Below are 14699 nucleotides of genomic sequence, written 5' to 3' on the forward strand. Positions count from 1 at the left end.
ATTCAGTAAAACTATGACTATAAACGCAACCTACTTTAAGATCTAAATTAGCGTTATCCGATGAAGTGACCTCTTGCGGTGGTTGAGGATCAGGTGAGGCTTCGTTCACAGATTCAGGACTCAGTAGCATGGCGGTGTCCAAATCGTTATCCGAATTCAAAAGATGTGTTCCGAACGAGGACATATCTTCTTGTTGTTGTAATTGCTGCAAGGCAGTGGGTAATTGAATAGAAAAGGTTGCCAATGGTAATGGCGGAGGAGGTGGAGGTGCTGCAGCCGATCCCGCAGCGGAGGCAGATGCCGATGCCGATGTCGACGTCGACGGACTAGGACAACCACTCTGAGATACCTCCATTGCCATTGGGCTGATCGGACTGATAGGACTAGCGGCCGCGAATACTAAAGATTGAGTTGGACTGTCCGCTGGCGCGGTAAACACCAAATTCTGCTGTAACTGACGATTTGGTGTTGTAGGCGTAGCTGGATCTTGAGCAGCACTTGGCGGAAGTTCGCCGTTTTTAATAAGAATTTCCAACACGTCATCTACCACTTGACTCTTGATATGACTCTTTTGAACCGGTTCTATCTTGACCTGAATGTAAACGCGATTTTAAATAGGGAAGTAAAAAGAATACTTTAATTAAATGTACATTTTACTCGAAAATATACCGACCTTCAATAATTTGGCTGCTTCGTCATATTGTGGTGGAGGTGGTTTACCATCCTCTGTATTGCTCGTTTGCTGTTGTTGTTGAGCTTGGGCTTGCGCGACTAGAGCACCGAGAAACGATCCGTTCAGTTTTGCTGGTTTCGCTAAATTCAAAACTATTGCGGTAGGTATTTGAACGGTTGTACTATTCTTCGCTTGATTTCTCCTATTGTTATTTGCCGTGAGTGTTGTGGAATCCAAAATAGTAGTTGCATTGTTCGGTTGCGTCTGCAGAAAAGCTGCCAAACTGGCTTTCGCATTGAGATGCTGGAAAGTCGCGTGTTGTTGCTGCATTTGTTGCTGAGACTGTTGATGACTTTGTTGCTGTTGCTGTTGTTGTTGCAATTGCTGTTGCTGTTGTTGCTGTTGCTGTAAATGTTGTAACTGTTGTAAATGTAATGCTAATTGTTGTTGTTGCATCTTGCTCTGGATATGTTGTTGCAGCACCAATTTCTCGGCGCGGACAGTTGCGGGCTGAGTTTGTCGAATTTGTTGAAGCTGTTGTTGGGATTTATACAACTCCCTTTGCAACTCTTCTATCCGTTTTCTTTGTTCTTTGATGATATCGTCTCCTGAAACACGAACTACATCGTAAAAACACCCACGTGTGTCGTCTTTCGAAGCTGGGACGATCTCGCTCGAAAGTTGCGCTAACAGCTTAAACGCATGAAGGAAGATAAATCTTTGTCTCGTCGAGAGAAGTTAATAGCGATACGTAAAATGTATGCATGAATAATGCCATACGCATACCTGGTGGGCTCGACGGATCGTCGTGTTCGCTGCCATGAGGTGAATCTGTCCGCGGGCTATTCGGTTCGTCCTTGACGATCGAACTAGGGCTCTTCGCGTGTGAACTCGATTCGTCGGACGTCATAGGACCGGGCGTGTCCATTAAGATATGACCCATGTGCGTGACGTGTGGTCCGTTGGAGTTTGTATTCCCGCTAGAAGATTCCGTGAATGGTTTTAACCGTTCGATCAGTTGTGGCTTCGAACCTGACACCGGCAAATTGCGTCGTTTCAATTCGACTTTAAGATCGCTCACTGAAAAATTACAAAACAAGAAAAAAATTGCAAAGTAAAGATAGACAAGTTTTTAAGGGGAAATATTTTCAAGTAATTACCTTTCATATCTTCCAATTTACCCAAAGGCCTGAGCGGAGGTTGTTCTGACGGATTGTTTGAGGCATTCGATGGCGCAGGACTCGGAGCGTTCGCGCTACTTCCGCTAATACTTCCGGCATCGCTAGCACCGCTGCTGGTAAGAGACAATGGTTTCTGCGCGGCTGGTAATATAATCTGAGGATACTATGGAAAAAACATATTATCATCCATATATTAGTTTTCTTTATAATTGTAATTTGTGATTTGTTTGTTTAAATCATTTTTTTTTTCTCAATGAGAGAAAGCGTGTAACGTGTAAGTAAGCAGTCTAGCTCATGCATGTCAGTAACGGACATCATTATCGCGTGTAGTATCGATTCGGTATGTGTGTACCTTGTGCTGCCATTCGAGCTGCCATTGAAGGAATAGTTGTTGTTGCTGCAGGAGCAGCTCATAGCTCGTCTCGCCGGGTGGCGCCGAGCCGAGACCGGAGGGCGTAGACGAAACCGATGTCTTTTGTGCGTTTGGCGGACCCTGCCACACAATATTATCGCATAGCACATTAGTCATGGTTAATCTTTGTTAATTTTTGTTATATTTTTTCCTACACAGGCAATCGACTGAGAACGCGTTTGGAACAGTAGTACAAATGAAAAAACGTGAAGATGAATTTTGTAAAATTCCAATGAAAAAAAAGATAAATATCATCTTGATGCGTTAGGAAAATGAAAGAGAGATGAAGAGAATTCATTCGGTGACGTATGCACGTTCCGTTTACGAATGATAAATGATACACATCGAAAGACCTTCTTTCTCCGCGGATCTCATTTGCACACCACCCGTATCATTCTTGACGCGGGCGCGCTTTCACGATGGAATATGACTGAGAACAAGGGGAGGGGTCTGAGGCACGAAGTAAAGAGAGACCAGAGGGCCGAATAAAAGCGGGGCCCCCCTTGCGGCACCTATCGATGGATACGAAGTCCCTTTTCTCTCTCGCTCATAGGTGCAATTAGCACTCGAATTACTCAGAGATAACGAGGTGGGCCCAGGGGCCCCTCGAGAGAGATCGCGAGAGTTAATCACCCGATACGATCTCCCTCTTTTGGTCCTCCTCTTCATCCTCCTCCTCCTCCTTTTTCTTTTTCTTTTTCTTTTTCTTTTGCTTGACCACAGGAGCCGAGATTCACGGTTGCGTCTGTACTCGTTTCTACCCCCAGACTCCTCTCTTCTCGAACTTCTTCTTCTTCTTCTTCTTGTTCAGCTTCGTTTCCTTTGCTTTTTTCCTTTTACATGGCTCTTTTTTTTTCTCTCACTCGTTGGCCACGGCGAAACGCGATTCCCCGTTAGCCGAAAACTAGTTTGTAGTAGCACACGCAACAATCTTTTTGGGATACTTGGTAATTATCGCGCTCTTCTCCTTCATACGTGCGATATATAATACATATATCGGCTATAAAGCACGTTTCCCGACCAAACTCGGTATATATATATATATATATATATATATATATATATATATATATACATATATATTTATATTACATGCATAATATACATGCGAGAGATACGTAGATATATTTAAATATAAACGACGAGAGTGGAAGATGAAAGAGAAATAATATACAGTGTATGGGGAGGGAGGGAGGGAGGGGGGGGAAGGAGGAGGAAAGGTAATCTGTTCCAAACGACGAGCTCGTCGATAAAAAAGCGCGACGCGCTGGTTTACCGTTCGTCGCTCGTTACTCCGATAGGATTGCAATTCGCTTAAATTCGAATCGGTAGGTTGACTCGATAAGAGTGGTCCTATATTACTCACTTTGTACTCGTGAAACTTGATCGTACGCGTCTTAGGTTGGCTCTTGGTCTTTGATTTTTTTCGATTCTTGTCCTTGCCAGGTGCATCGTTTCTTTGACATGCCGAAGAAGCTATCGGACTGGGTTGTGGTCTAGGAGTTATGGCTGCCGGTGGTGGAGCCGGTGGCGAGGCTATCGAAATATTCGATAGGGGACTTAGACTCGAAGTGGTCGATCCCAAAGACATGGGACTCGATGCCGGCGCCAATGGGAGTAACGTGCCCGATGTTCCATTCGTTTGATTCGCCTAATGAGAAAAACAAGGTAACATGTAGTTAGCTTTGCTTGATCTTTCATAAACAATGTACTTAAAAATTTTCTTTTACCTGAGCAGACGGGTGGTGTTGAGCTTGTTGCGTTTGGTGTTGCGAGCCAACGACCGTGTTGCATAGTTCCGCAAACGTTTGTATCGTAGGTTCCGTTCCGGATGCTTGTTGAAAAACTGGTGACGTCGAGGAAACAACGACCGCGCCACCGGTTGTAGGGATGCTGAGAGACACCGTGACGATTCCCGCGGAGGCCGCTGCAGTTTCCAATACGTCAGAACGGGACTCCAATTGCGGCGAAGGTGCACCTTCCGAACTTTGGGAATCATCTTCAAATGTGATGTAATGATCCGGATGTTGGGGTTTCGTTACTTGTCCCTCACACGTCGCCTTGAAGGGAATGTGTCCCTCTGTAAGATAATCGACACATGTCATTCCTCCTCCTCCTTTATTGACTAAGAAATTAATCAAAAAAACAAATCTTGTTTTCTTTACCTTTTACCGCCCTTTCGATGGGTTCCTCCGTATGAAGAATATTCTTTTGAATAAGTTCAAGGGGGCCAGGCCGATGACTGAGTTGATCGTTCAATTGATCGGCTAATCTGGCCTTCTTCAGCATACGTTGCCTCTCGGCTAGGCTCGGATCAACGTGACCCACATCTTCAAGGATATGCTGCCTCACGAGTTCTTCCCTACCGGGTCTCTGTTGGATCTTTGCCTTTAACAGATCACCAGTTTTCGCCCGTTCGAGTTGTTTCCTCTGTTCGTGAAACGCCGGCGGAGTTTTCAGAGCTGTACACCCAAGGATAACGAAACTTTAGGTACGTTCGAAAATGTATATGCGGGAAAGAGGTAAAAGGTGGTAGGGGTAGAGGTGGGAGAGGGAGAAGATAGAACGAGCACGGTTGAATTTCCGGGACGACGAGATTCAAGTAACGCTTCAACGCGAAGCCATTTTGGTGTCAACGTCAAACGTCTTCTCGCATTCCTTCGCGCCATTAAGTTGCTGGATAAATGATCCCCGAAACGCGTTCCTGTAGGCGCGAACTCACGCGTAATACTATTTCCGTACAGCCGATGCAGATGCAGCCACTTCATTACGAGGAATAAAAGAGACTGTACCACCTACGAAGTCGCATGATGTGGTAATGGAAATGTGTGTTCCTTCCGTTGCTTAGGCGTCGTGCTTGTCGCGATACCAAAGCCGTGTGCACGCACCATCATCATGCCGAGAGAGAAGAAGCATCGTTTCTCGTCTCGTTAGCCACTTTCAAGCGATGAGCGAGAAAAATTCTAATTGCTCAAGTTATTTTTACCAATTTTTTTCGCTTTCCGATCGCGTCCGTGTGTAGCGAGCATTGAATCTTTTTGGTGGTCGACGACACCACGAATTTTTATTACGAATTAAATTGCATTGTCCTTGAGTGTATCGTTAAATAAAACTGTCAGAGTAAAATAATAAGTATCAGATTGTTCCAACTGTGTCCAAACTAGGAATACGACAGTATTTGACAAAGAAAGAAAAAAAAAAGAACGATACCTGCCAGGTAGGAACCGTGTAATTGATCGATGTTTTGAAAAAAAAAACAGAAAATATGCTAACGACGATTCGTATTTAAACTTCGCAAGAGTCGTCAATTTTCCGGAGTTCATAGGTTGCGTTTGGTTATTAGTGAATTCCTATGGGGAAGGGGGGGAAGGGGGAGTGTTATTCGGACACGATGTATACGACGCGTTAAAAAAGATATTTTTAAAATTTTCGTACTTCGTAAAATCTCTCACGGGATATCGCATCCGGGCCCTGTGTTGGGAATAAAAAATGCGGAGGCTCTTTAGCTTGCTCGGCTCGTTAAAAAGACCGTATTTCCGCGAAGACAGCGCCATTATTTCGTGGCGCCGGCACGCCGGAAGAGTATAATGGCGCCTTAAAGTCTCACCGTTTGCAAAATGAATGAACACCAAGGGATGCATGATGCGATAGCTGGAGGAGGAGTATACGCCTCCGTAATGTAACTCGTATGAAACCTATCTCCGAGAGGGTGTATTTCCATCAGTCGTGGCGATCTATATATATATATATATACGTGGCGAGTGTCATAAACGCGTACCGCTTTGGACAGTAACAAGACCGATATTTCAGGTTGTGACCCAAATAATTACCGGATCCCTCTCTCGTATATGCACGCCCGTCGTTCCGGTATAAACATTCGAAGCCACCTCATAAATCTACTCGAACAACTAGAGATGCATGCATGGCATGCGTACACGATGACGCTTTTAAAAGTTCACGACAATCTATTGTACTTTTTCTTGTTTTTTTTTTCTTTTTTTCCTTACGGTTGTTTAACCATTATCGTTACTATATTTTTATCGATTCTTAACCTAATAAGGCAATTCTAAGAAGAAATACGCTGGTAGTATCATTAGTACGACACAATTGAAAGATCTTTGGTGACAATTTAGGATACTTTAAAACTCGTACGTGCGACCCCGTTATCTAATTTTACGTAATTAAAACGATCAAGGGTAATCGTGTGGTTATCGACTCTCGTAAATGGATTAATCGATCTTGAAGATCGAAAAAAAGGTAATAGTTCACTTAAAGTTTAGTAAGAAAAACAGAATGGGGAGAAAGAGAAGAATTTGCTGTTGGTTAGCTGGAACACGGGTATCGTTGTAAAGATTCGTTCGTTCGTTCGTTCGTTCGTTTCTTCGTTCTTTCGTTTGGTGATTGCAAGTTCGAGGCAAATTGCACATCTTGCTTTACGTTACGAACACCTTGGGATTTTATGAACTCTAAAGGTTCGAGAAAATCATACTTACACGGCATAATGCCCTGGGCAACCAGTTGATTTATCGGCCGCCTCAGCATGAGCTTCACCTTCAACGCTGCAACGAGAAAAAAGAAAAAGAGAAATGAATAAAGAACGATGCGATTTGGATACTTTTCTTTTCTTTTCTTTTCTTTTCTTATATTATATTACGTAGTTTTTCTCTTTTAAATGTGTATAATTCGTACTAAAGGACAAAGTGAAGAAGTTTCGGAATATAAAGAAGAGACCTTTCAACGATACGCGAACAGCCGCGAAACTTCGAGTCTCCCTGGCGTTGGCTATAAAAAAATCTCGAAAGATCAAAGTCGATCGTTGCTTCTCTTTTTAACGATTAGACACACGGGATTCTCCGTTACGGTGTTTTTTTTGTCTTTATTTCTTTCTTGGAGCATCATTAAGTGAGTATGTAACATGAAAGAAATGAACTTTAGTAAATATCGCGAAAAAAAAACACAAGGGGGGAGGGGAAAGATTCTTGTATATAAAAAGAGAGAGAAAGAGAGAGGGATGGTATTTGGTCCGTTTAATTAAAGGAGAGTTCCTTCCTGATCAGAAGTCACGGATGGGAAAGTCTTAAGAGGTCCTTGGAAGGATCAAAGGTCAAGAAGGAGTCCTCGCGGTTGGGTATCTCTCTCGTCCGGCGGCTGCTCGCGAAGCCAAGTACAAATTAACACACAAAGGGCCCAGAGTTATAAATACTTGCGGACGACGCGGGCCAGATTGCATAAATTGCTTCGCTTCGTAACGGGTGGAAGAGGAGAAGGTGGTGGTGGTGGTGGTGGTGGAGAGGGTGGCAGGGGAGAATGGGAGAGAAGGAGAAACAAAACCGGCGCGCCGGCAGCGAACGACCGCGCGCAATCTGAATTCAAAGCAGCACCGCGCACAAATCCAAAGCGAAACGTTGCTTGCTTGCTTGCTTTAACTCTCCTTCGTAAAGCGGAGAAGAAGAAACAGGACGAAGAAGAAGAAGAAGAAGAAGAAGAAGAAGAAGAAGAAGCAGCTGGGGAGAACTAAGAGAAAAATCTCTCTCTCTCTTTCTTTCTCTTTCTGATTGCTTCCTCTGTTATATACCTTATCCCTTAAGCCCTATACCTCTAGGCCAGGCACCTATGTATGCGCATACGTACGTGTATCCGCATAGTAGGTCCTTGCGTTTAAAGGAATGTGCTTGAAAGTCCTTGTCGTTAAAAATCCAACGAAACTTGAGAGAAAACAAATACCCATTTTGCGTTGCGTTGCGTTGCGTTGCAACGTCAGCTTTATGTGCGAAAGATAAAGAGAGTAAGAGAGAGAGAGAGAGAGACCTTTAAAAGATTTTGCATCGAGATTGATTGTTCACGATTGATTTCTTACGATTCTAACGAATAGATTACTTTATCTCTTAACGAGCCGCTTAAATCGACATTCACTTTATCGATCCTAGAAATCGCGGCAAGAGGAAGGTTCCACGACGTATAGAATATTCAGCGTTCATTAGCGCCTGTGCTCTCGACGTGATAAGATTATTAAAAATTCGCCAAACGTTATGAGACTCGATGAATATTTAACGACACGTAAATGTGGAGAGAAGGGATATTTCATACAACTTGACAAATACAAATCAATGTGTAGTATATAAGTATATATTATTTACGTACTCTTGATGTGTTAGAAAATAGGAAGAGAGAAGGAAGAAGAAGAGATTGTGGAGGTGGACGTAGAGGAGAAGGGAGTAAGATGCCCTGTGGTTCAGAAAAGACAGATGCTAACGACCAGAGCGGCACGAGCTACTAAGAAATGCGTAGGACCGTATTGCCCAGTCGATCCTTCTCGTGCGCAAAAGCCGCACGTGCGCAACTATGCACGTGCACGATTCTCTTCTCTTCTCTTCTCTTCTTTTCTCTTCTCTTCTCTTACCTACCTGGTGGCAACTTAACTTACGACTTTCTAACATTAGAGATACCAATCAGTGCGCTCCTCGAATACCAACTACGATTTTAGATTATAATCATCGTTCCTTGTTGCACTAATCATCTATTTTTCTTATTCTTGAGAAAAACATTTTACAGTATCTCCTTTTGTTTATTCAAATAATTATTTTCAACTTATATATGAGTTAATAATCATTGACAATGTTTTCTCACGCGAAATTTGATTAATTGAGTTAAGTTTATTCTTTGATCTTTCTCGATTGTCAAAATATTCTCTCACATTGCAGTATTCATTTGCGTGTATATTTTTCGTAGAAAGGATATTGCTTGTGTAATGAGAAAGTCAAAACAATGGAAGATGAAAAAGGCGGGAAGGTTATGCGATTTTACTTAACCATGCGTGGCATACGATACTTGTACAATTCGCATAGTTGTTTCGTGTGTATCCATCCCCCCATGATACTTGAGAGTCATAGCTCGCGATCTTTTAAAGGAAACAACACACAACACGGTGGTGGTCCGACGTATTTCAAATTCTTACGATGTTTCACATATTTCGAAGATTTCCATCTTGTCGAAAACATATCATTAAATATTTCCAATTAATTGAATAAATATATTCGTCAAAATGATAAAAGAATAATATTATTATTGAAATATATTGAAAATGTATAGATTTTGCGCTAAATATACTCGAATTGATATCGTAAAAAGTTTAATGGTTTTTTTTTTGTTGTCTTTCAGATCGGTGCCAATGGATTCTTTATGCAGAAAAGAGAGAATTCAAAGATACTCGAAGATATCCCGAAGACACGCGTGCCGCGCTCCATAAGTATCTACGCAATGCATAGAATGCAAATTTACGCGGCGCATTCCTACCAAGTGAATCCCCCCAAGCGCATTGTACACACCACCTTCGCCACCTCCGTCGTCGTTTTAAACACCACAACCTCCAACGCCATATTTCCTCTCTCTCTCTCTCTCTCTCTATCTTTCTTGAGACTAAGGCGAGAAAAAAAATTCGAAGCATTTTTTTGAGAAAGATATAAAAACGACGATCACGTTTGAATAGTTTCCGAAACTTGTCGCACGACACTTTACGAGCCTTCGTTTTCTCGCAGCGTGTTTTTGCTTTACGAAAAGGAAGATGGGGTGGTGATGGTGACGGTTGCTGGAGGAGATGGTCGGTGGGAGATAAATCAACGAGAGAGATAGAGAGATAGAAAAGAGAGAGAGAGAGAGAGAGAGAGAGAACGGAATCCTCAAGCCTGGCGTTAAAGTGTTAAGGAGTTCCGGAAGAGACCGGATTCCTTCTTGGTCCCATAAATATTGCACTCGACTCAGACGACGACAACTAAGACGACGATTGCTACCGTTTTGACCCCAATTTTCTAATTCCTCGACCCTCAAGTGTAGGGAGGGGGATTATCTTACAAATCGTTCTAGGACCTCCTGGAAAGTTAAAAAAAATGTCTAAAACCTCGCGTGGCGTGCGTGCATGTGGGGGGGGGGGGGAGGGGCCTTGCTTAACGATACAAAAATTCAATACATTTTATTTGCTTGATTAATTTCTACGATTTAAAGGATGATTATAAATCAATTTGATTTCTTTCAAACGCGTTTACTTTTCGGTACACCCTGTATAGGCAAAGGGAGGAGGAAAGAAGATGGAAATCGGGCAAACGCGAAATAGAAAGGCCACGACGACGACTACGACGACTACGACGACTACGACGTAAGTCGTAAGCATAAGACACATTTACTTTGGTACGAATCGCGGGGGTGATCCAATAATACGCCAGCTTTGGGTATAAATAAAGCTTCTAGGCCCGGAGATTACGAAAAGGAGAGAGATAGGAGATGGAAAGATCTCGTCTACTCTCGCATCACTTCTTCTTCTTCTTCTTCTTCTTATTTTCCTTCCTTCTTTCACTGTCTTTCCCTGTAATTCTCTTCTCTTATTTGATGGTTCTCGATCTTCCCTTCTTTATAACTTTGGACTCTTTCTCTAGTCTTTTCCATTTGTCGAGTCAAACCCGGACTGACTGGACGTGACATTTTTCAAAATAGATTATTCCCGGAGAAGAATATTTTCATGTATTTTTCCATCTCATCGAGTCATTTTATTCTTTTTTTTTTTTTTTTTTTTTTTTTTACCAGTTACGCCCACGTCACTTATTTTCAACAATTTTTCGTAAACACGAACGACAACGACGACGAGAAGGAGGAGAATCGTACATTCGTTCTCCGTTAACTACCAACAGATCTAATTTATCGAGCATTTGATAGTTGGCAAAAATAAATGTGATACGACTTTTATTTTTTTTCCCCCCTCCTGTACCTATTTTTTTTTTTTTCTAGAATGGAATTACTTCTTCTTCCCCCTGAGGACTGGGATCTTCGAATAATAGTCGGTTAACGTGGTCGTACCCATGCATGCACACACGTGCGCGCGAGCGCACACGTTCCTAACTATTTGATTTACGTCTCGCGGCCGCGTTTTATGCGTCAGGGCAACACACGCGAGGGAGAAGAAGAAGAAAAAGAAGAAGAAGAAGAAGAAGAAGAATCTTTTCTTAGACGTCCATTAGCCTTAGACAATATTACGGTAATAATAACAAGACCAGGAATTATGACAGCAACGGGAACACGTTAGTCTCTTTTGCAAGGTGTATATTAGACTCGTCATTTTTTTCTTTTTTTTTTTTTTTCTTTTTTTTTAATTCACGATAGTTGACTGAGAAAATAACGAAATGAAAGAATAATAATATGAAAAAATATGATTAGAATTATTTAACGAATGTGAAACATTTTTATATCGGTTAGACACTTTGACATCTTTTTTTTTTCTTTTTCTTTTTATTACTCTCTTTCTATTTTGAACTAATTTATACTGGACGAAAAAAAAGATAGAATTGTCGTTTTATCGTCGATTTATTGCCTATGTTAGAAAAGAGATATATAAAAATAAACAGGAAGACAATTGTCGTAACTTTTTCGATGTTTCGTACGTATATGTGTGTGTGTGTGTGTGTATTTGTGAATTCTCTTTGAAAAAAGAAAATAATTAAAACGTCACGCGTTTATCGTGGATGAAAGAGCGATTCGTTTAGGGGTTAGGGGGGGGGGGAGAGTAAAAAGGAAAAAAAAAACGAAAAAAGACGAGTCAAGAGAGCCGGTTAGAGACGAGAGATAATTGTCGGTTCTAAGAGACAGCAGCAACGCTAATTGGAATTCGCGGCTGTTCGCCGTATGCCGTTCGCCGCGAATTTACCGTCGCGGTCTGAATTTTTCACGCGCATTTCCCGCCATTGTCTTTCGAAGAAACCGTACGCGATTGGTCCGAGTATAATAACGTCTATCGAAATGTTTTCTAGTCGGTAACCATTAGACTTTGTAAATTTGCACACTTTGACGCGACAATATTTTCTTTAATATTTGTATATTATTGTTTATTCCTTTTTTTTTTTTCCACAATTTCAATATGTTCATTTTTGGGATGAAATATTATTAACACGTTGACGCCGGCGCCGATTTTCAGTGTCACTCGAATCTAAGATTCGCTTCATCAGGCGGCGCGTGATTTTTGTTTGTTCAAATCTGGACCAAGGTGGACCACCGGTGGTACGCACCGCCCGATGGGACAGTCTAGTGCGGGCCACCGGTGGTACGCGCCGGCGTGAACGTATTAAATTAGACTTTAAACAAATTTAATATAGATATAACATTTGTATGATAATTATATATTATAAGGGGTGCCCCGCCACGCGTTGTTGTGGCTTACAATCAGTCCGATACACACGTCTTTAAGTCAATTGCGATTATAAATTGAGATATAAACTATCCTATCTTTCAAATTGGATGAAACTGCACACATTGTGCTAAATTTGATTAAAATCGGTTCAGTAGTTTAGGAGTCCATTGCGGACAAACAACGTGACACGTAATTTATATATATTAAGATAAGATAATATATTTTAAATAATACATTATGTGCAGTTCACAGTTGTATTACATTGCCGACAAGTAAAAATTAAATTGTTGATAAGACTTTTAAATTTCTATACAATATATTTTAAATTTTGTGTATTTAGTGTTAAATTAAAATATAACATTTATTTTATTAAATAATAACGTCAGAAAATTGGTGGCACCATTAATTAACATTACGAATTAATTTGATATTCATATAAATTTATGATTATAATGCGGATCAGATAACGAATGCAATTTTCTAATTGTTTTTCCCAAAAATATTCAAAATACTTTTCGACATATTATATTATATTATGAGTTACTAATGTTGACGAACACTGTCCTAGATTGTATGTGTTTTTCATAAGTGTAGCTTGCACGCATGGTGGCAAGACTTCTTCTGTAGGTATATTAGTACGACGTGAACGTTATAAAGGCGCTTTAGCACGCTCCGCCTACCGGTAACGCCTTCTAATCGATACGAGCATTTGTCTTTTCTATAACTCCTTTCCATTTAACAAGAAAAATGATGATTAATACAAGCTTGCATCTTAAATTTTCATCAAATAATTAAATCCTAATAGATCATTTGTCCCACCCATCCGATTGGGGATGAATTTGTCGTAACTAAGACGTAAATAAGGAAATTGTACGATAATTAACAAGTACAAATATATCAATAAGATATTTTTCAAAATAATCAATGTCGCAATATTCTACGTTTTACAACTAATTTTATCGAAGAACATTTGAAACGATACAAACTTAACAGCAACTACGCGAGAAAGTGTCTTCTACTACAGTCTGACGATCATAAATCCTGTTTCCCGAGGATTCTGAGTTATCTCGATTCGTGCCACCCCCTCATCTATCTCTTCCTCCAGTTCCTTTTTTTCTCACTTGAATCCATCCCACCCCCGACGTCTCCAAACTCACTCCACACACGTCTCTCGATATTTTTCCTTTTATTTTCTTACGGGACTCGTTTCTTTTTCTTCGAACTAACGTAACGTCGTACGCTTGTGAGAGTGAGTTTAAGAAGGCAGGGGGAGAAGGAGGAGGAGGAGGAGGACGAATCGTCAGTATTTTTAATCTTTTGCTCGACGCTAGGACAGGACGTTGCCTTTGGGGCGAAAAACGAACCCAACGCGTGCATGCATCTCTCTTTTCCACGTCAACCACCCCCTTCACACCACCCACCCAACTAACATCTTCTTTCTCTTTTCATTTTCTACCAACTTCTCCTTCCGCACGTTCTTCTTCTTCTTCTTCTATTTCTTTTTCTTCTTCTTCGACGATGGGAAAAAAATGAGGTTAATAACACCAAAATCTATTTATTTAGACGGGATATTAATCACTTGGAGCTTTACGAGCGAACGTATATTACGCAAATCGTGGCGTTATATCAATCGACGCTGCAACCATGTTGTTCCTTTTTCTTTTTTTTTTTTTTTTTATTATTGTTTTGGTGAAAGAGGGTTAGGAGTTTTTGCACAGGATGGGTGGACCGGCGAATGTTTCAGTTGCTTTTTTCTTTCATTTCTTCTTAACATTCGCTCGATCGAAATTTGGTTTCTCCGTTCTTGGCTTTTGGCCGAAGTATCTCGGCAAAGTAGAAGGATCATTTTTACGTTTTAATGTCGGATTTAACGTGCGATCGCTAAAAGATCGTTTCTCCGAAACGTGGAGAAATTAGTTGGTGTGTTTTTATGTATGTGTGTTTCTGTGTGAAGGGAATGACGAATAAGCTCTTTGACCCTAACATGCTTTAACACTTTATAACGTTTCATTGGGTGAGCTTATTTATCAGACATTCGACGAAAGGAGAAAAGGCGCGCATCATTTTGTTGTCTCTTTCTTTTCTTCCATCACGAGTGACGAAAGGTAGCCCACAAAATTAGGAGGAGATTGATCAAAAAATATGAAAATATCTTGCAATTTTATATCTTCTTTTCATCGAAGGAAGAAGAAGGATTACCAAAAAAAACAAAAGCAAATGTGTGCAGATCACACACGGTAGAAGTGAAACCTTCAAAGAAAACCA

At 41.1% G+C, this 14699-nt stretch overlaps 1 protein-coding gene across 5 annotated transcripts in view; it reads right to left on the reverse strand.

Annotated features, from left to right (window-relative positions):
- Positions 1–14699, reverse strand: part of LOC107070836 (Myocardin-related transcription factor) — a 246156-nt gene that overhangs the window by 6742 nt on the left and 224715 nt on the right. For 4 of the 5 annotated variants that reach the window (XM_089174530.1, XM_089174531.1, XM_089174533.1 and 1 more), the window contains 9 exons: positions 6760–6825; positions 4432–4728; positions 3997–4346; positions 3633–3917; positions 2207–2347; positions 1834–2017; positions 1460–1753; positions 674–1293; positions 35–592 (listed from right to left, as the gene is read on the reverse strand). In XM_089174530.1, the coding sequence (XP_089030656.1) occupies positions 35–592; positions 674–1293; positions 1460–1753; positions 1834–2017; positions 2207–2347; positions 3633–3917; positions 3997–4346; positions 4432–4728; positions 6760–6825 (2795 nt within the window). The remainder of the gene's footprint in view (positions 1–34; positions 593–673; positions 1294–1459; positions 1754–1833; positions 2018–2206; positions 2348–3632; positions 3918–3996; positions 4347–4431; positions 4729–6759; positions 6826–14699) is intronic. The other variant, XM_015329368.2, reaches the window with a different exon arrangement.

This window comes from Polistes dominula, unplaced genomic scaffold (genome assembly GCF_049000335.1).
Source record: "Polistes dominula isolate Pdom_NZ unplaced genomic scaffold, Pdom_raw_medaka contig_68, whole genome shotgun sequence".
NCBI classification, from domain to species: domain Eukaryota; kingdom Metazoa; phylum Arthropoda; class Insecta; order Hymenoptera; family Vespidae; genus Polistes; species Polistes dominula.